Source organism: Zingiber officinale, chromosome 1B (genome assembly GCF_018446385.1).
Source record: "Zingiber officinale cultivar Zhangliang chromosome 1B, Zo_v1.1, whole genome shotgun sequence".
Classification (NCBI taxonomy): Eukaryota; Viridiplantae; Streptophyta; class Magnoliopsida; order Zingiberales; family Zingiberaceae; genus Zingiber; species Zingiber officinale.
Window position 1 is genome coordinate 9792411 of NC_055986.1, and position 21992 is coordinate 9814402.

The 21992-nt window shown below is 44.0% G+C and overlaps 2 protein-coding genes across 2 annotated transcripts; one reads left to right on the top strand and one right to left on the bottom strand.

Moving 5' to 3' along the window:
- Positions 1 to 10526: 10526 nt before the first annotated feature.
- On the top strand, positions 10527 to 19106 carry LOC122049635 (mitochondrial substrate carrier family protein C-like). Its single transcript, XM_042610998.1, has 7 exons — positions 10527 to 11807; positions 12583 to 13000; positions 15743 to 15887; positions 17595 to 17710; positions 17783 to 17861; positions 18145 to 18378; positions 18535 to 19106. Exons 1-7 carry the CDS (start codon positions 10760 to 10762, stop codon positions 18847 to 18849), a joined length of 2355 nt encoding a protein of 784 aa, XP_042466932.1. The 5' UTR covers positions 10527 to 10759; the 3' UTR covers positions 18850 to 19106.
- A 670-nt stretch (positions 19107 to 19776) lies between these two features.
- Positions 19777 to 21392, bottom strand: LOC122049646 (dof zinc finger protein DOF1.7-like). The gene is made up of 2 exons (XM_042611004.1): positions 21192 to 21392; positions 19777 to 20754 (listed from the first exon to the last, which is right to left on the bottom strand). The coding sequence occupies exons 1-2, from the start codon at positions 21219 to 21221 to the stop codon at positions 20026 to 20028; spliced, it is 759 nt and encodes a 252-aa protein (XP_042466938.1). The 5' UTR covers positions 21222 to 21392; the 3' UTR covers positions 19777 to 20025.
- Between the last annotated feature and the right edge of the window lie 600 nt (positions 21393 to 21992).

Below are 21992 nucleotides of genomic sequence, written 5' to 3' on the forward strand. Positions count from 1 at the left end.
TCGGCACCTCGCTACGCCAGACAAGCGAATTGTCTTTAATGTCTTATCATGCGACTGATCAGCCGCTCAGCGCGCACACGTCGCTTGTTAACTTGTTTGCCTTTTTAATTCCGATTAACCATCCTTTGCTTCGCGCCTCACCTCAAAGGGGTTTTCGCTGGATTTTCGCATGAGAGTCGCTCGGCCGCCGGCTCGTCGCTTGATATTTAACGTCGGAGCTTGACGGCGCGGGTATTTATAGCCGGTCGGCGCGGCTCTTGATTTTTAACGACGGGGCTCGTCGACCTCCCGCTCGGACGTTTATAGACGTCGGCTCGTCTCTTGATATTTAACGTCGGAGCTCGACGGCGCGGATATTTATAGCCGGTCGGCGCGGCTCTTGATTTTTAACGACGATGCTTGTCGACTTTCCGCTCGGACATTTATAGACGCCGGCTCGTCTCACGATATTTAACGTCGGAGCTCGACGGCGCGGATATTTATAGCCGGTCGGCGCGGCTCTTGATTTTTAACGACGGGGCTCGTCGACCTCCCGCTCGGACGTTTATAGACGCCGGCTCGTCTCTCGATATTTAACGTCGGAGCTCGACGGCGCGGGTATTTATAGCCGGTCGGCGCGGCTCTTGATTTTTAACGACGGGGCTCGTCGACCTCCCGCTCGGACGTTTATAGACGCCGGCTCGTCTCTCGATATTTAACGTCAGAGCTCGACGGCGCGGGTATTTATAGCCGGTCGGCGCGGCTCTCGATCTTTAACGTCGGAGCTCGACGGCCTTCCGCTCGGACGTTTATAGACGCCGGCTCGTCTCTCGATCTTTAACGTCGGAGCTCGACGGCGCGGATATTTATAGCCGGTCGGCGCAGCTCTCGATCTTTAACGACGAGGCTCGCCGACCTCCCGCCGGACGCTTATAGACGCGCTCCTCTCGATATTTAACGCCGAGCTCGACGCGCGGTATTTATAGCGGTCGGCGCGGCTCTTGATTTTTAACGACGGGCTCGTCGACCTCCCGCTTGGACGTTTATAGACGCCCGGCTCGTCTCGATATTTAACGTCGAGCTCGACGGCGCGGATATTTATAGCTGGTGCGCGGCTCTTGATTTTTAACGACGGGCTCGCCGACCTCCGCTCGGACGTTTATGCGGCTCGTCTCTCGATATTTAACGCCGGAGCTCGACGCGGATATTTATAGTCGGTCGGCGGCTCTTGATTTTTAACGACGGGCCTCGTCGACCTCCGCCGGACGCTTATAGACGCCGGCTCGTCTCGATATTTAACGTCGAGTTCGACGCGGATATTTATAGCCGTCACGCCTCTCTTGATTTTAACGACGGGCTCGTCGACTTTCCGTCGGACATTTATAGACGCCGACTCCCTCGATATTTAACGCCGGAGCTCGACGGCGCGGGTATTTATAGCCGGCCGGCTCTTGATTTTAACGACGGGCTCGTCGACCTCCCGCCGGACGTTTATAGACGCCGCTGCGTCTCGATATTTAACGTCGGAGCTCGACGGCGCGGGTATTTATAGCCGGTCGGCGCGGCTCTTGATTTTTAACGACGGGGCTCGTCGACCTCCCGCTCGGACGTTTATAGACGTCGGCTCGTCTCTCGATATTTAACGTCGGAGCTCGACGGCGCGGGTATTTATAGCCGGTCGGCGCGGCTCTTGATTTTTAACGACGGGGCTCGTCGACCTTTCAAGGCTAACTCCTTACCAGGCCGAGCGGCCTTGGCCTTCGTATCATATCCCGCGTTCGAACAATATTTACGCCCGGCCGAACAGCACTGGTCATTTACTCACAAGTAAAGTATGTACTCATCCCGGCCGATCGGCTCGGGGGCCTTCGCTCTCGAGAGCAATCTTCCTCCGGCCGAACGGCACGGGGCCTTCGTTCTCGAGCGCTTGGCTCGGATAATTTATATGCCCCGACCGAACGGCACGGGGTCTTCGCGCAGTAATCCGTTCGGCGGAGAATGCTCAATGTGTTTTTCATCTTTTTGCTTCCTGCATCACAAGTACATAGGCGAATAGCATATACACCAGAATAAATTACATTTGTGCACCTTTCATCTAGCTCGATAAGGCTGAAGATGATTGGCACTCCACGGTTGATCCAGCTACCGCCCGTCTTCATCCTCCAAGTAGTAGGCACCCGAGCGGAGTTTTTCAATAACCTTGAAGGGACCCGCCCAAGGAGCTTCAAGCTTGCCTACGTCGCCGACCGGCTTGACTTTCTTCCAGACGAGATCGCCGACCTGGAATGATCTAGGGATTACTCGGCGGTTATAGTTCTGCTTCATCCGCTGCCGGTATGCCATCAGCCGAACGAACGCCTTAGCTCGCTCCTCTTCGACCAAATCTAGCTCCATGTTCCTCCGTTCGGCGTTCTCATCATTATAGCTCTGGATCCGGACGGACTCGACGCCGACCTCAACCGGAATGACTGCATCGCCGCCATACACCAAATGGAACGGTGTGGCACCCGTCCCTTCCTTCGGCGTCGTTCGGATGGCCCACAAGACGCCTGGCACTTCATCTGGCCAGCTTCCTCCCAAATGGTCGAGCCGAGCGCGCAGAATACAAAGAATTTCCCGATTGGCTACTTCAGCTTGACCGTTGCTCTAGGGATAGGCCACGGACGTGAAATGTTGCTCAATGCCGTAGCTTTTGCACCAATCCTCCAACATCTTTCCTGTGAACTGCTGCCCGTTGTCGGAAACTAGCCGGCGAGGGATGCCGAACCGACAAATGATGTGTTGCCAGATGAATTTTTTAACCATTTGTTCAGTGATCTTTGCCAGTGGCTCGGCCTCCACCCACTTGGAGAAATAGTCGACCGCCACTAGTAAAAATTTCCTCTGCCCGATCGCCATCGGAAATGGACCGACAATATCCATTCCCCATTGATCAAACGGGCATGAAACGGTGGATGCCTTCATTTCTTCGGCCGGTCGGTGGGAGAAGTTGTGATACTTCTGGCACGAAAGGCATGTAGATACTGTCCGAGCGGCGTCTGCTTGCAAGGTTGGCCAAAAGTACCCGGCCAAGAGGATCTTCTTGGCCAACGAGCGTCCGCCCGGATGCCCCCCACATGATCCTTGATGTACTTCCTGGAGGATGTAAGCTGAGTCCTCCGAGCTTACGCATTTCAGCAACGGGCGCGAGAAAGCTTTCTTGTAAAGCTGATCTCCGATGAGTGTAAACCGACCGGCTCTCCTTCTGAGGAGCCGGGCTGCATATTCATCGGATGGTGTGGCGCCCGAGCGGAGGAACTCTATGATGGGTGTCCGTCAATCGCTGGGAAATGTGAGACCTTCCATCCGGTCGACGTGCGCTACCAACAGTACTTTTTCGATGGGTTGCTGTATGTCGACCGGCGTTATTGAGCTCGCAAGTTTGGCTAACTCATCGGCTGCTTGATTTTCTGCTCTGGGTATCTTCTGGACAATAACTTCTCTAAAATCAGCTTTGAGCTTCTCGAAGGCTTCAGCGTAGAGTTTAAGCCGAGCGCTATTGATTTCAAAGGTGCCAGAGAGCTGCTGAGCGGCCAACTGCGAATCCGAGTGAATAGTTACTCGACCGGCTCCCACATGCCTGGCAGCCTGCAAGCCAGCTATGAGGGCCTCATACTCTGCCTCATTGTTGGTAGCTTTGTAATCCAGCCGGACGGATAAGTGCATATTTTCTTCTTGAGGAGAGAGCAGCAATATTCCGACTCCGCTTCCGAGCCGAGTAGATGATCCATCCACATATATTCTCCACATAACTTCCGAATCTGGCCTTTGCACCTCAGTCACAAAATCGGCCAAGGATTGAGCTTTGATCGCCGATCGGGGCTAATACTGGATGTCAAATTCACTCAGCTCCGTCGTCCATTTGATGAGCCGTCCGGATGCCTCTGGATTTAGTAGCACTCGTCCGAGCGGGCTATTGGTTTTAACAACGATCGTGTGCGCCAGGAAGTATGGACGAAGGCGCCGAGTGGCGAGGACCAGAGCGAATGCTAGCTTTTCGAGTCCAGTGTAGCGAGATTCAGCATCTTTTAGAATGTGACTGAGGAAATACACAGGCTCTTCTCCGCTCGACCTTACTAATGCTGAGCCGACCGCGTGCTCGGTTGAAGACAAATACATATAAAGCGGCTCACCCGCCGTTGGTTTGGCCAACACCGGAAGGGAGTTCAGATATGCCTTCAAGTCTTCGAACGCCCGATCGCATTCTTCATCCCAGTGAAACTTTGTGGCTTTGCGCAAGATTTTGAAGAAAGGAAGGCTCCTGTCAGCGGTTTTAGAGATGAATCTAGACAGAGCAGTTATCCGACCGGTCAATCGCTGAACTTCCCTTGTATTTCTGGGAGGCGGCATATCTTGCAGAGCTTTCACCTTGCTGGGATTGGCTTCGATGCCCCGCTCGGTTACTATGTATCCCAAGAAGCGTCCTCCTTTCGCTCCGAACAGGCACTTCTGAGGATTCAGCTTGACTCCATATTTGCGCAGCGTTCGGAAGGTTTCTTCCATGTCCTTGAAGAGGTCGGCCGCTCGGACGGACTTAATTAGAATGTCGTCCACATAAACTTCTAGGTTCCGCCCGATCTGCTCTCTGAATACCTTATTCATTAAGCGCTGATATGTGGCTCCAGCATTCTTCAATCCGAACGGCATCACATTATAGCAATAAGTGTCGTCGGCCGTCACAAAGCTGACCTTTTCTTGATCTTCACGGGTGAGCGGCACTTGGTGATAGCCCTGGTAGGCGTCTAGCATACAGATTAATTCACAGTCGGCCGTAGAGTCCACCAGCTGATCTATCCGGGGCAGAGGATAGAAATCCTTCGGGCAAGCCTTGTTAAGATCCCGAAAATCTATGCACACTCTCCATTTGTTGCCCGGCTTGGAGACTAATACTACGTTAGCCAGCCAGCTCGGGAACTGCACCTCGCGTATATGGCCGGCTTCCAGAAGCTTTTCCACCTCCGCCCGGATGATGGCATTTTGCTCAGCGCTGAAATCTCTTTTTCTTTGTTTTACCGGCCGAGCATCTGGTCGGACATGTAACTCGTGCTGTGCGATGCTCGGCGAAATTCCGGGCAGCTCATGTGTCGACCAGACGAAGACATCATGATTTCTTCTGAGGCATTGGATCAGCTCCTCTTTCTGCTCCTCCTCCAGATCGGACGCAATAAAGGTTGTGGCCTCCGATCGGGTGGGATGAATCTGCACTTCCTCTTTTTCCTCATAAATTAAAGTGGGTGGCTTTTCGGTGATGGCATTTACCTCGATCCGGGGTGTTTTCCGGGCAGAATTGGCTTCTGCTCGGACCATCTCGATGTAACATCACCGAGCTGCTAGCTGATCTCCTCGTACTTCTCCCACTTGGTCCTCCACGGGGACCTTGATCTTCTGATGAAAAGTTGAGACGACCGCCCGGAATTCGCTGATCATCGGTCGTCCCAAAATGACGTTGTAGGACGAGGGAGAGTCAACCACCACGAAGTTTATTGCTCTTGTCCTCCTGAGCGGCTTTTCTCCCAGCGAGGTAGCCAGCCGGATCTGGCCGACCGGCTGAACTTCGTTACCCGTGAACCCGTAGAGCGGAGTCGTCATGGGTAGCAGCTCGGCTCGATCAATTTGCAGCTGATCGAACGCCCTCTTGAATATGATGTTGACTGAGCTCCCTGTGTCAACAAATACGCGGTGAATAGTGTAGTTGGCTATTACCGCTTTGATGAGCAGAGCGTCGTCGTGAGGCACTTCAACTCCTTCCAAGTCCCCGGGCCCGAAACTGATTTCAGGTCCGCTCGCTCGCTCTCTGCTACAACCGACGACATGGATTTGGAGCTGCCGAACGCTCGCCTTTCTAGCTCGATTGGAGTCTCCTCCGGTCGGCCCGCCAGCAATGACATTGATCTCGCCTCGGGAAGTGTTGCTTTTATTTTCCTCTTCCCGAGCGGACGGTCGGGACCGTTCTCTGGACGCTCGGCGATTTTCTCGCCTAGGAGAGCGATGCCGATCGGGAGTCTGTTGTGGTGGCCTATCAACTCGCGTCCGATCGGATTCCTGAGTTCTTTGTCTCCGATCGACTGAGGGAGATCGTCGTCCAGCACTCCGAGGCACCGGATGACCCACGAAGGGAAGACTTCGATAGTCCCTTGTGTTGTGCGTATCCGTCCGGTGGAAGGAGCAGAACATCGGGGTCCACCTCTTCTTCGGCTTGGGCCGGGCGGCGGATACCACCTGCACATGGGACCGTACATGGGGAGATCGGATTGCTTCGGCCCTTGGTCCTCTAGGCGGCTGATGAGCGGCGTGCTGTTTCCGCTCGGCTGGAGGAGGCCGCTCGGCGGGAGTTTCTTTTTTCCTGGCCGCCTGTGCTTCTTCCACGTTGATGTACTCGTTGGCCCGATGTAACATGTGATCGTAATCCCGGGGCGGCTTTCGGATGAGCGATCGGAAGAAATCTCCATCCACTAGGCCTTGTGTGAAGGCATTCATCATGGTTTCCGAAGTGGCCGTTGGAATGCCCATCGCCACTTGGTTGAATCGCTGGATGTAAGCTCGAAGCGATTCCCGGGCTTCTTGCTTGATGGCGAACAGGCTCACGCTTGTTTTTTGATAGCGCCGACTGCTGGCGAAGTGGTGGAGGAAGGCCGTTCGGAAGTCCTTGAAGCTTGTGATGGATCCGTCCGGCAGCCTCCGGAACCACCGTTAAGCCGATCGCGAGAGAGGGGTGAGAAAGACTCGACACTTTACTCCATCTGTGTATTGATGGAGGGTTGCCGTGTTATCAAACTTACCCAGGTGATCGTCCGGGTCGGTTGTCCCGTTATACTCGCCGATCGTCGGAGGCATGTAGTGCTTGGGCAGAGGGTCTCGTAGAATAGCCTCTGAAAATTGGCGATTGATCCGCTCGGGCGATGCGTCCGCTCGGGGGGCTTTCCCCTTCCTGTCATCTCGTCTAGGCATTTCATCCGAAGAAGACCCCCTATCTCTGTGGGTTGGTAAGGCTTCAGGGGTGCGGAACAGAGCCCGATGAAATGCGACGGTGGCAGGTTGTGCTTCCGCTCGGCCACCGGATGCTGATGTTGCTTGCTGCTCCGGGCGCTCGGAGGCGGCTTTCTGTTTTTGCTCCACGAGCTTAGCGGCCCTTGCCTCGATCAGAACGTCGAGTTCCTCGTTCAAAAGCGCCACCATGTGTTGTCGTCCAGCCTCGTCCATTGTTTCCGATCGGATGCAGGAGTGTTCCCACAGACAGCGCCAAATTGATCCTGTCCGAATCGCCGAACCAAAGGATGCTGGGCACATGGCGCGCTCCTAGTCGAGGGCGTAGGCCTCCGTCTGGTCGCACGAATCTCTGGCGAACCTGCACAGAAGTCGGGCCGGGAAGGGTTCCCGGCGACGACCCTCCGACGCTCAAGTCAGGTAAGCAAATAATGTAAAAGGTGGCTCCAGAGATGATTTTTCCACGTACCTCCGGCGAAGTAAGTGGCCTCTTATATAGAGGGAGGAGAGAACCGATACACATCTACCGAGGTGCATACATGTCAGCAACTCATACCTCGGTATGCCCTTATCAGAGAGCTTACCTGACACCATACTGCTACAGTCCGAGCATGTCTTCGATGGGACAATAGGACACCCCGTTGTCAGACTAGGAGTATGGCGTAGCCATACGACGTGACGGCTGTCAGAGGGTGTTCCCGTCCTTTGCCCACCGCCCGGCCGGGACGTCCGTCCGGCCGACCGGGCGAAGAACGTCGTCCGGACGGCCTTAATTCCCTGCGTCGGCCGAGCGGCACGTCTTTCCGCTCGGTCATTATGTACTGTTTCATTGAGCGTCGGAACCCTGGTCCCTACCAGGGTGCCTCTTACTGCCAGATGTTTACTGGTAAACCTATTGGCCCGCCCTCCTGTCGTGGGTCCGGTCGGCTCACCATTCTTTAACGGACCGCCCGGCCCTTTGACCTTCACGCGACGTTGACCCCTCGTTATGGGGCTCCGGATTCTTACCACCGGATCATACGCTAATTATGTTCATAGTTTTTTTCGCCACTATTATCTTAAGGGCTATAATTTTATCCCCTTTTCTAACTACTCCTACAACTTCATCCTTTAACAAACTATCTACAATAATACCCACTCCATTTCTTGTTCTACTCTTTCCAGTGTATCATAACTTAAAACCCGAGTTCTCTATCATCTTTGCCTTCTCACCTGTCCATTTTGTCTCTTGTACACACAAAATATTAATTTTTCTCCTAATCATCATATCTACTACCTCCATTGATTTACCAGTGAGAGTTCCTATGTTCCATGTTCCAAATCTTAAATTATTAGTTTTCCTATCATATTTGTTCTTATCTAACCTATGGTGTGAGAACTCTTGCCTATTTAACACTACACCCAAGTTCTAATGGAGATGTAGCGGTTCTTGCTGAGACGTTACAGTCGGACCCTGTAACACGAACTCTTGCATATTTATCACTACACCCGAGTTCTGGAGATGTAACGGTCCTTGCCGAGACATTACAGTCGGACCCTGCAACGCGTTCCTTCCGGGGAACAACCTAGCATTAGCACAATAGTTTAATGGATTCATTCATGAAATATTTGTCATAGTTTGACGTTGGCTGGCAACCTAACGCAACCCTCCTCCTTTATCCGGGCTTGGGACCGGCCATGACCGGTCATCATGGGCGGAGTTTATTTATTTATTTATATATTTATTGTTTTATTTATTAAAAATATCTATTTTAATAAATAAATATATTTTAAAAATTAATAATATTATTTTTAAATACTAAAATTATTTTTTGAAATGTAAGTTTATTATTAAAAATAATAATAATAATTTTAATACTTTAAAATATATTTAAAATTTATTTATTTAATATGATTTAATTGTAAGATAATTAAATAAATTATAGGACCCATAAATAATGAGTGCTAATATTAAAATGAATATGAGTGAAAGAGATATATTATGAAAAAACATGTCATTAATATTTAAGCGGCCTTCGAAATTAATCTTCAAAATAGCTTAAAATTGGACATTTTGATACACACAAATTAACACAATTATTACCGTCCTCTTTATTTTATTTCTATTAATATTTGAAGTACTTAAGGCTTTTATATTTTTTGAAAAAAATATTACCTGATTAATTATTTTTTTCTAAAAAAGGTAATTAGGCAGCATAAAAATAAGGAAAAATTTACACGCAGTCCCTATTGATAAACAAAATTTTGCATGTAGTCTTTATTGACAAAAAATCTTTATTTATACTCCCTAGTTAAATATATTTACCTAATTACTCTGGTATTTTTAAGTATAAAAAAATCTAAAAAGGAGTATAATTTATCTTAAATTCAGTACATTAAATTAAAATATAGTATATTTTCTATCAAATTGAGTACGATTCTTTTTTCACCTCAATTGGATAAAAATATATTAAATTTTCTTTAAGCAGTACTCAATTGGATGAAAAATATACTAGATTTTTTTTAATAAAGTTTACCGAATTTAGGAGGAATTATATTAAACAGGAAAAAAGTCATGCTTAATTTAATAAAAAATATACTCAATTCTAGTTTAAAGTGCTGAATTTAACAGAGATTATACTCGTTTTTAGATTATTTGTACTTAAAAAATATGAGTGACATTTTGATAAAAAAATATACTTATTCTAGTATAAAGTGCTGACTTTAAGAGAAATTATACTCGTTTTAGTATATTTTCTATTAAATTAAGCACTATTCTTTTTCCACTTCAATTGGATGAAAAAAATATTAGACTTTCTTTAAATGATACTCAATTAAATAGAAAATATACTATATTTTTTTTTTAAATTGTACTTAATCTAGGAGAAATTATATTAAGTAGAAAAAAAATATACTCAATTTAATAGAAAATATACTCAATTCTAATGTTAAGAGGAATTATACTAATTTTTGGACGATTTGTACTTATAAAATTTGAGAGGTAATTAGATAATAATATTTATATGAGGAAACTAAAGTAAATAAAATTTTACATACACAAAGTGAAAATAAAATTATGATTGATAATTATATGTAAAATTAAAATTATGATTTAAAATTTTTATCTAATTTATTATAAGATAATTGTCACAATTAATTAACTTATTAAACGGGTCCCGCGCGTCTCCTACACGTCAGCTTCACTCGGCGTTATCCACAACTGGTTCCTTCTCATCTTCCTAAATCGACCCAGCGTCTCTGTACCCGAGAATAGAACCGGATATAGATGGGCTGACAAGGGTGGTCCCTGCAGGCCGCTTCGCTTCATTTTTTTTAAAATTTTAAATTCTCGTCGTTATAAAAGAGGGACTTAGAAGACAAAAGAAAATTCAAATGAGCACCTTAAGTTTTTACTTCAGCATTTTCGTCCCAGATTCCCGGTGGAACAAGTTTAGATTGGTGTTTCAAAGTTTTAAGATTGAAATTAGTTGAACTCGAGGGGCCAATAAAAAATGCTATTCCGGCAGCCATTTGTTATTCTATCCTTCTCCTTTGGACAAGTCTTCTGCGGTTCTGCCTATCCCTTCTCCGCCATTTCCGTTCTCGCTTCGTCTCCACTACAACTATTCCGCTTTCCCCATTGGAGCACGCTCGTTTGGATCCCACTTTGAGGTTTCATGCCTCTTGGAGAAGCGCTGGGTGTCGGCAGGTCTCGTGTATCGCCTCGGAGGCGGCGCCGGAAACCCTAGTGTCGGATCGCTCTTGCTGATTGATATCCATGTTATCTGGACCAGATCCGATGGAAGGCATCTTCCACGCCTTCCGGGATGCCGTATCCCCTCTTGAGTCCGCAGCCAAGGATTGGGAGTCGCATTGGCTGAATTTGATGAGCGGTGCCAGGAACGTGGAGTCGACGAAGAGGTATCGTGGATCGATGAAGGAGAAGGTAGCTCCCGTGGCGGCTTCCGAGGATCGGAAAAAGGATCCTTTTAAGTTTTTTTTGGGTGCTTTGTGCTTCCCTTTGGGTGGGGATGACGTCAGTAGTCGGGGAGGGATTTCATCGAAGAAAGGGAGAGAAGAAGAGAAGAAGCATGAATCTTGTACGAATTGCTCTCCCTTTCTCTCAGCTTGGTCGTTTATGTTCGACAGTTTCCTGCAGGCGTTCCCGAAGCCGCTTAAATCAGTAAGGAAGTGTTTCTGGAAGCAACGTCGTGATGATGACTCCCCTTCCCATGCCAAATCTAGAGGGAAAAGATCATGCAAGCCCGTTTTTTGTGATAAATCCGAGAAAACTGCGGGTGAGGGAGACACGATGTCTATCGAGTTGATTCTTTGCTTTGCGTTGGACAGTTTGGGTCAGAATCTCCAAATGCTGAATTGGGGTTGCCAAGGGAACAGACTGAAGAATTGCGATCGTCCAGCAGCTTCTGAGGCTTCAGAGTCTGATTACTTGAAAATAATGAAGGGACTAATTAATGGAAAGAAGGCAGATTTTGATGGATTCCTTTCGAATTTGAGTTTTGCAAGGGTTGGAGGCCTACCTGCAACTTTGGTGGAGGACGCACCATCTGTCAAAAAGGAGGGTGAGAATCATGACACTGGTGGTGATAAGGAAGAGCCTACAAGTAGCACACCACAGAAGTTTGCAAGTGGTTTACTTAGCATTCCATTGCCAAATGTTGAGCGCTTAAAATCTACACTTTCCACTGTTAATCTGACTGAGTTGATTGAGTTCATACCTCAGTTGGTAAAATCCTCCACCGACCATCCTGACAAGAAGAAATTGTTTTCAGTTCAGGACTTCTTCCGCTACACTGAGACAGAAGGTAAATGCTTGGTACTTTTAGTTGTCTAAAGTTATTTACAACAGTACCTTCACTTCTTTTATCATGATACAATTTAGTTGAAAGGTAAATATTAAGAGAATTAGTATCCTTGTCTGATGATAGATCATAATATTAGTGTTGCTATCATGTTGTAGAATCAAAGAGAAAAACATAGGAATCTTATATGTCTGGTCAATTAATATTTTCCTTGGTTGTTTCTGATTGCAATTGGGCTTTATTGCTTTTGTTATATTACTCTCTAGACAACAAGAAAAGAATAAACTTTGATCTTATTCTTAAAATAAGATGATGTAAGATTTATATCGATAACAAAATTTATTTTCATTTTTTACCCTTATGCAAGCTTGCTTATTCATCATTGCTTAACGACATTAAGCATCATTTGAGACAGCAGATTGTAGGAAAAGGTAAAAAATTGCAAACTATGCACTCTTCACTTTTTGTTGTGGTAGAAGCCGAGAGGTAGCTATAGGCCTCTTGTTCCTTTGGTTGTTCAGAAGATGGCTAAAATTGTATTCAAATGATTAAATAACAATGAAAAGTCAGACTTTGCTACAAGATGCTAAAATTTAGATAATCTGAATGGAAACTTAGTGATGTCAATTTTTATATAAAGCTGCAATGACTGGTTGCACTTGGTAAAAAGTTAACAAAAATTATTCTTTGCTGGTCACTTTCACAGATATTTAATAGTTTTAGATGTCTGTGAGGATAAAACCACATTCGGATGCTATATTTATAATTTTTTTGGCAGGAAGGCGATTTTTTGAGGAGTTGGATAGAGATGGTGATGGCCAAGTTAATCTTGAAGACCTTGAAATTGCAATGAAAAAGAGAAGACTACCTAGGCGGTATGCCAAGGATTTTCTGCATCGTACAAGAAGCAACTTGTTTTCAAAATCAGTTGGGTGGAAACAATTTCTGTCTGTAATGGAGCAGAAGGAGCCAAAAATTCTTCGAGCGTATACAAGCCTTTGCCTTAACAAGTCTGGAACACTGCAAAAGAATCAGATATTGGCATCGCTAAGGAATGCAGGGCTTCCTGCCAGTGAGGATAATGCTATTTCTATGATGCGTTATCTCAATGTTGACAAAGAGGGATCAATTTCATACAGTCACTTCCGTAATTTCATGGTCTTGCTTCCTTCAGAAAGGCTTGAGGATGATCCTAGGTATCACACTTGAACATATTATCTATGCTACCAAAATCAATTAGAACCTTATGCATATTTTTTGCTTCTAGATGTTGCATCTTCATCATGCATAGATTCCATATATTGGTCTATATAATATGAATGACCAAATTTTTCCTCCTATATATGTCGGAGTGACTAGTGAGTGATTAAGAGTGAGCGTAGGCAGACTTGCATGAACGACTACCTAAAGATTCGTGGTCAGGAATGATTAACTGACCAATCTAATTGCAGGAGGGGGACAAGGTCGTAGGTTGAAGGGCTAACGTACTAATCACCATGGTAATGATTGAACGATTAGAGGTGTTAAAAATGAACCTGACCACTCGACCCAAGTCGACCCGAAAAAAATTAGGTTCGAGTTGGAGATATTCGGGTTCAAGTTGGAGGATTTTCAGGTTGAAAATTTTTGGGTTCAGTTGACCCGAATTTAAGGGTTAGTGGGTTTTTTTGGGGTTAAATTAAATTTTATTTTAAAAATTAAGATGCTTTTTTATGTCTATTGTTAGTATGATCATGATAGAGTATTGGGATAAAAGTGAAGAATTATAGGGAAAATAGCAAAAAAAAAAAAAAAAAAAAAAAACGTTTTGAATCGGGTTATTCGGGTTGGGTTCGGATTGTAGTCAGGTTTGGGTTGGGATTTTTTTAAAACAAAAATTTTTAACCCGACCCGATCCACCTGAATTAACACCTCTGAATCTAATCCCTTAATCTCTCTCTCTCCATAGGGAATTGTCCTGAGTGGAGGAGGTAGTCCATAAGCAATAACCATACATGTGGATGAGGGAGTTTAAAAGACCTTAAGCTGAGCCTTGGCCCTCCAAAATGGTCTACACTTGGGCTCCGAAAGGAGGTGTGAATTCCTCCTGAGAGAGGATGTGGAGAGGGGTTTGTTAGAAATCCAAACCTTACTCCTACCTTTCTTTCAATATCCTGAATTGTGCCCCTCCCCTCTTGTGATATTGAAGGCTTCATTTTCCTTATTTGTTATCTTTCTTGATACAACCAGTAGCCTTAGGCTTAGGAATGTTGTCAAATATTTATTTCTATCTTTTAGATAACTTTAGTTAATTTTAATATTTTCTCTGTGGAAATTATTTACTTGTAATAGAAGGCTTTAGCTCAGCTACTTATTCGGCAATTGCATTTTTCATAAAAAATTTTACATCCATGTTAACTATATTTTTTCCTTTTTAAGTTTAGTCTGTATCCGGCAAAATCAATTATGCTGTTTTTTAAGTTTAGACTATGTACAAGAACAGATTATCTGGACCATCAGAATTAAATAGATCCTTATGCAAATTCTAGCTTCTAGATGATATATCCTTGTAGAGTCAGTATATTGGCTAGATAATATGAATGGCCTGATTTTCCTTCTATATCCTCTTGTGTCTTTCCTTAATGTCCTGAATTGTGCCACTGCCCACTTGTGAAATTGAAGATTCCATTTTCCATTACTGGCCATCTTTCTTAGCGCAACCTTTTGCCTCGGGCTTATTGCTTGAGAAGAATCACTGTAAATGTTGTCAGATATTGACTTCTACCTTTAGATAATTTAATTTTAATATATTTCTTTCACAAAAGTATTTACTTGTAACAACAGGTTTGAGCTTAGCTCAACAATTGCATCAGTCATGTAACTTTTTACAGCTGTCGTAATTTTATTTTTTCATTCCTAAGTTTAGGTTGTGTTCAGGAAGATCTACAATACATTTTCACTAGCTTTAATGAGAATACCTTGTCTGTTTTTTCCTCCTCTTTTTTTCGAGCTTGACATTTGAGTCTGTAAATACAATAATTTATGTGATAGTGGCCCATAAGAGTTTAGACTTTATCTGATTGTTCAATGTGGCAAGAAAGAGACAATAAATGTGAGAGCTGCCAGCAGATAATTTATTGATATTATTGGAAAAGAGCACAGTGGGCTCAATTTCAACTAGCCTATTTCATTGTTGTCCTAAGTTCTGATACTTGGATCCTTCAGCTTCCTCTCTGCAACTGTCTCAGACATCAACATCTTCATTGATTATGTACCCTATTGAACACCTAGATCCATATCCATATGGGGCATTCTCAAATCCAAGTACATAGTTGTTGGCCCTTTTAACTGCTATGTGTGCTTGCAACCTTAGCGATTAACTAATTTAGGTGGGACTCAAGGTTCACAAGTCTTAACATGGTATTAGAGCTAAATGACTCAGTCATTAGGGACGTTAAGAAAAGGGAAGAGTTTGCTCAATTTATTCCCCCTCATTCAAGGTTGTTTTGCTCCATTAAGCTTCTGAAATTTCACAAATCTTAACAAATAGTATGCAATGTTTATTTCTCTATATTATTCCAACTTATAGAAGATAGTAGATTAATCAAGATAATCCTATTGTTTATTGATTAACTTTGATGTTTGTGAAAAGATGCAGCCAAAAGAGGAACTCAAAACTTGTATGAGCATTGCAAAAGTAAAGAGTGATAGAAATCTTACAGTATCTGTATATGGAGTCATGCAGTTTATGATATTTGGTAGTTCTGTGGGGCTAAATTGTGGAACCTCATTATGCTTTCTAATTTCTAAAATTGTCTCCATATTTTTTCTCGTGTTTGATTGAGTTTATCAGCTATGTGGCTATGCCTAGTCTAGTTGGCAAACATCAACCTGTAGGTTAGGAGTTCTTGAATATCGTTTTGCAGTTGGTGAACTATTTGCTTAATTTCATGTTACAGGAACATCTGGTTTGAAGCAGCTACTGTGGTAGTTGTTCCCCCTCCAGTACAGATATCCACAGGAAATGTCCTTAAGTCTGCTTTGGCTGGAGGTCTTGCTTGTGCACTTTCCACTTCAATATTGTATCCTATTGATACCATGAAGGTAATCCTATCAGCCTACTGAAAACTCGAAGCATAGATTAGTAGAGTATAATGATCAGTAACTTCAAAGAAATTTACTTTTTATCTTTTGAAATTTAGGAATAGTCTAGCATATTGTTTTATCTCAAATTTGTGGTGCTCATTATTGTTTTTTCATGTGTAATATGTCTTGCACTTGACTTAGCTGAAGGAGAGTTGAGTTTTACATCTGTCAACAAGATGCCCAACTGAACATGCACTTGTTGCTCTAATTTCTAATGTGATTCAGATAAAACGAAATCTAGTTTTAGAGTAAGAGCTTACTTGGTCCATCGGAACAGCTTTGCACAGATTTTATATTTATTCAAAAGCCTGTCTCTTTTTTTTTTTACCAATTTGGAAGTCGTAACTTTTTAAGTTTGTATTTCATTCATATTATGCTACAATTTAAAACCTTGTTTTCTCCAATTTATTACTTTTAAGCAAAACCAAGGGACTATTTCAATTAAAAAGTTAGAAGTCCATTTCTTCTTACATTAGTTGCATGTACACATGTTTTTCTTTTGGGTTAATTCCCTTAGACAAAGAAATGTAAACTAATTAAACTCACTATTTTTTTCTTTACTATGTATCTGGGTTTTGGTTGCATCTATTGAGGACATATTTAAAATGGTACAGACATGTACTTGGACGACTAATAAATGTTCCAGTTAGGCGATGTGAAACTATGCTAAATATTCACATCAAACGAGGAAGAGGAAGATAAAAAAACTTAATTAGCAACAATAAAACAAAATAAAATTTATTTAAATATAGATGATGTTATAGTAGGGGATAGAGCTCAATTGCACAGAAGGATCTATATAGCGGACCTTCTAGTGGAATAAGGCTTGATTATTATTGTTGATGTAATATCTTAAGTTCCTTCATGTAAAACTAGTTGCTGATGTACAAACTAAAAATGTAAAGAGTTCATTTGGTTTATTAGTACTCTGAAACTGCAATATATATTGCTTGGATACTCTATATTTATTTCTTCCCAAACTTGAGCCCTATGGCCAAAATGATGTAAAGATGATAGGGGTGCTGATTGATCAATAACGACTCAAGGCAACATTTAAAGTCACCATCTAACGTTGCAATCGGTCCTGTCCTTGAGTCAAGACTTTCTTCCCAAACCCAAACCCTATGTCAAAAGGTGTGAAGATGATATGGGTACTGGATGGTCAACGACTCAAAGCAACATTTAAAATCACAATCTAATGCTGTCAGACTGGTTGTCCGTGTGGATCGGTTTGCAAATGGCCCTCATCCATTCAGGGGATGGATGTGCTAAACTGCATGCTCTATTTTCAAAATCAGTGAGTCAATTTTAAGTTTTTAAGTATGGAAAAATAAAGCAATGTCTAATTCCTTAAAGCTTGTTTGGTTCAGTCAAATATCAAACTCACAATGTTGAAGTATATCATGCTTTCAATTTAATTCTGGTTTAAAAATGTGGTGCTACCAGTTTCCAAGGATAAACCACTTTGGTCTTTAATCTTTAATTAATCCCAGCTCTCATACTATTGAAAAATTGAATTTCTTAGCAAGAATCTTTTGACCATTCTGTCATTACAGAAGCAAGTTTCTGTATCTCAATTTTCATTTGCAGACTCTGCAACTTAGTTCATCTATTGCATTTGAATTTCGAGTGCTATGTTTAGTCATTTATTTTCTTCTTTATCAGACACGTGTACAAGCATCAACACTTTCATTCCCAGAGCTCGTCTCTAAATTACCAGAAATTGGTATTCGTGGGCTGTACAGGGGTTCAATTCCAGCAATCCTAGGACAATTCTCTAGGTGAGTTCTCTTCTTCAAAGCTAACTCTGTTTAAGCATGGTTCATCTTTGTTTGATTTTGTTCTTTTTTCAGCCATGGATTGAGGACTGGTATCTTTGAAGCAACTAGGATTGTGCTAATAAATGTTGCACCAAATCTACAAGATCTCCAGGTATAAGTAGGGGATGTTTTAATTTTTTCAATTTTCCTTGGGAGAGATTGATTCAACCCAGCAATTTAGCTGTAAATTTAATTTTGAGTTCTAGTCATAACTGATCTTTCTTCATTATCTTGTGATTAAAGTATGGCTAATAGCCATGACAATGTGTCAGATCCTGACACTTCTCAAGATCAAATGGCATTGCTTCTCTACTCTATATAACATTGAACAGTAGAAGTTTGCTGAAATAATCATTCACTTGCCTCAAAGATTTACAATGCCCATTGTATTGTAGGTGCAATCCATGGCATCCTTTTGCAGCACAATCTTAGGGACAGCAGTTCGAATCCCTTGCGAAGTCTTGAAGCAGAGGCTACAGGCAGGCATCTTCAATAATGTAGGAGAGGCGATTGTAGGCACCCTACAACAAGATGGTTTGAAAGGATTTTTCCGTGGGACTGGTGCCACACTTTGCCGAGAGGTCCCGTTTTATGTTGCTGGGATGTGTCTATATGCTGAATCTAAGAAGGTAGATAAATTCTGACTACTGTTAAGTTCTCATTTGTTGGATTTATGCATCTTCAGACTAGCTATAGACTTTTACTCCTATTTTTCATTCACGCATTGTACTCTTACAAGATTTTGTTCATCTTGTTGATACATTTGCTTTTAATTGCCTTGATAGGCTGTACAGAACCTTCTGAACCGAGAACTGGAACCCTGGGAAACTGTCGCAGTAGGGGCTTTATCCGGCGGACTTGCTGCCGTCGTCACCACACCCTTTGATGTCATGAAGACGCGAATGATGACTGCGCCACGGGGTTTTCCAGTGTCAATGCAAATGGTCGCTTTCTCCATTCTTCGCAAGGAAGGTCCTCTAGGCCTTTTCAAGGGAGCTGTCCCAAGGTTCTTCTGGATTGCACCTCTCGGTGCTATGAACTTCGCTGGATATGAGCTAGCAAAGAAGGCCATGGACAAGACCGAAGACGTGCCAGGTTAAACTCTTTGGTTGCTGTTGTGTGGAAGCACTCGTCGACCATGTATTTTTTTTTCTTTTTGAGTTCAAAGCTGCTTTTTTTTGTAGCAAATGATGATCAACATAGACAGGTTGTATTATTCATTGTTGACCATATGTGTACATATGGCCCGAGCTCCTCTACATGCCTTAGCTTTCCTTTTTGTGCTTTGGATACGTGATTGTAAACAATGCGTGAACAAAATCTAAAAGCAAATATATGAAACAAATGAGTTTTAGTATCTTGAAGTAAATTAGTCTCCTTGGCCGTCATTTTTCCCCTTGATACGTCAATTTTTCTCGATCCACGCAATCGAGGAGCTGCATAGAGTGAGTCTCTCGCGCTGCAAAAGGTTGGAACCGTCAACCCAGCGGCCCCCTTAACCCGGCCCTATAAGTATGAGAGGGAGTAAATCACGGTGAATACGGGCCCAGTTATGACATGGTGGTCTCAGGTGTTTAGCATGGACAGATATTGATGTTATCGCATTTGCTGCCGCAGACCCTCGACCTCTCGACTCATACTATAAGAATTCATGTCATAATCAGTTGATCCCGCAACATAGAGTGAGTCTCTCGTAGATATGCAAGGAGGGTGGCCTTTTAGGAGCATGAAGCGATGTGGCCGGTGGGCACAGTAGAGGCCGCCAAAGTCGGCAAAGCGCTGTGATGATTGAGAGCACTCGGAGGCGACGACAAAGACAAGACGATGTCAACAATGAAAATGATGGACAGGTAGATGGCAAGTACCAATGCGCACTGAGTAATCGAGACAATAAACAATCGAATAAGCATGAGAACAATTCATTTCCACGCAATCGAATAGCGAGTTATTAGTGTCTTTCCTTTTGGATTTTGTTCGCTAGCTCGGTGTTATTATGACTTGTTGATTATCGTAGAAACAAAGCTGTCTGCAGATATTAAATAACAATGATTATATTAGAAAAAGAAAAACCTCCAGCGCAAACCCTTAATTCAATGACTTACGCTGATTTGAATCTGACAGCGCAAACCCTTACTGTTCGCCTGACCAACACTCCCTTGTAGTAATTATCAAGAGATGCGTGACATACAAGTCTTCAATAGACGACTTCATGTTCTAAGATCGACAAGAACTATATGATATGGAATCTTTAGCCAACATTAATTCACCTAATTACTTCACAGCAGAGAGCTGTTGATCAGCCCTTGCCAGGAATTCCCAACCGCACCTTCATTACCACCACTCCAGCTGCAATCCAACAATATGCTCCCTGCCGCATCCTGCCATGGCAGGTGGCTATTGCTCGTAGTCGTAGCCGCACTATCAAACCACAGCCCTGCACTCTCCTCCACGCCACAGTACACGCCGCCAAAGCTGCCATCAGCAGCAGCAGCAGCGGCAGTGTCTGCACTGCCCAGCAACCCACTCCTTAGCATATCAAGAAACCCACTCGGGGCGTCTGACGTGCCCACCAACTGTTTGCTCGGTGGCTGGCTAGCAAAAGACAGTGCTGGCGGATCGACCAGGGCAGTAGTGACGCTGCCGTTACTGAGATCCTGCTCCGGCGATGCCTTCTTGAAAGAGGAGGCGGAGGAGGATGAAGAAGAAGAAGAAGACGATGATTGTTTCTTGTTCTTTCTGCAACCGCCCCCTACAGGCACATTTCTGAGGGAGCCTCCCTGAGTCCAGTACCTCCGACAACCCTTGCAGTAGTGCCTGGGCTGGGAGAGGCTGTAGTTGTTGTAGTAGCAGAACTTGGTGTTCGTGGAGGCACACCTGGGGCACTGCAGGACTTGCTCCGGCGGAGAAGCCCTTAGCTTTCTCTCCTGTGTTCGCGGTACCTGCTGAGTATTCTTGGGGCATCTGATCGCTGCCGTTTCCTCCGCTCGATGTCCTGCTGCCATTGTCTAAGGAGATAACATACGAACACACACAGAAGCATTAGTGAGAGATCCAGATTTGACCTTGGGAAGATTTTGTACTCCTGAAGGGCAATTCTTGGTGTTAAAGTTGAAGAGTAATGCTCTGAAAGCCCATTTATTCTATAATCCATCATCTTAAGCTTACTAGTAACACTTCAATCATAAGTTATGTTAATGTTGGCTGGATATATAATGGAGCTAGAGAGCTTTAATTTACCAAAAAGATTACTTAAAATGGATCTGAAGAAGAATTTGAGAATGGAAGAATTAACTATAAATTAAGAATCTCATGCTAGCTAGGCCATCAAAATGACTCAGAAACTATACATGATCTTGCAGGAAGCATGCGTATAAATAATTCAAGTATATATGAGAAACGTCAAGAACTCAGAAAAGTGAAGAAGGCCAGAGAATTGATTTACCTGGTAGTAGTGAGCGTTAGAAATCTCCATGCATGCAGAGATAGAAGAACTGAACTTAAAAAGGAGTCGTTGAGTGTAGGAACTATAACTAGGTACAAGGGAAACAGTAGCAGAGTTCTTCCCTCAACTCTCACTTCGATAATAAATAGGAGGGAAGAAGAAGAAAGCATGATTAGCCCTCGTACAAAATGACGTGGCTCGCAACTTGCCATCGGCGCGCTGCATATATTAATTAATACTGAGGGTCTAGTTCCATTTTGCTCCCCGAGAACTACACTTTTGCTAGTTCGATCCTTCTTCAATCGAACCGCGGCTTTCTTTTTGTTATTTCCGAAACATGATGAATTCGATTGAAATTGTTGCTGGAATAAATTGTGCGGGCTTTTCACACTGCGAGCATAAACATGATGGAGGTGGGGCCCGTGGGCGTTTGGCGTGAAGCACGATCCATGACGCTCCGAGGGAGCGGACCCACCGGGGATTTTTCCGGTTCTCGAGACACGTGCCGACGGCTGAGCCGCGCTTCAACGCGCTCATGATGGCGGCACCAGCATGCGCGCGCCGCGTGTCCACGTCAGACTAAACAGAGAGATTAAATATATACTGGGAAAAAAATTTATTCTATAAATTAATTAATAATTATTAGCCACGTCGATTAAATTTGAAGTTGAGATTGAGGCGTCCACCGGTCAAAGACGCTCCTACGGCGGTGCTCGATTCCTTGCGTGAACGCTGCCCCCTCTCTCTCTCTCCTGGAGGAAGGAAGGAATCAGAACTCGGAAAGTGGTGGAAGGGCGGTAG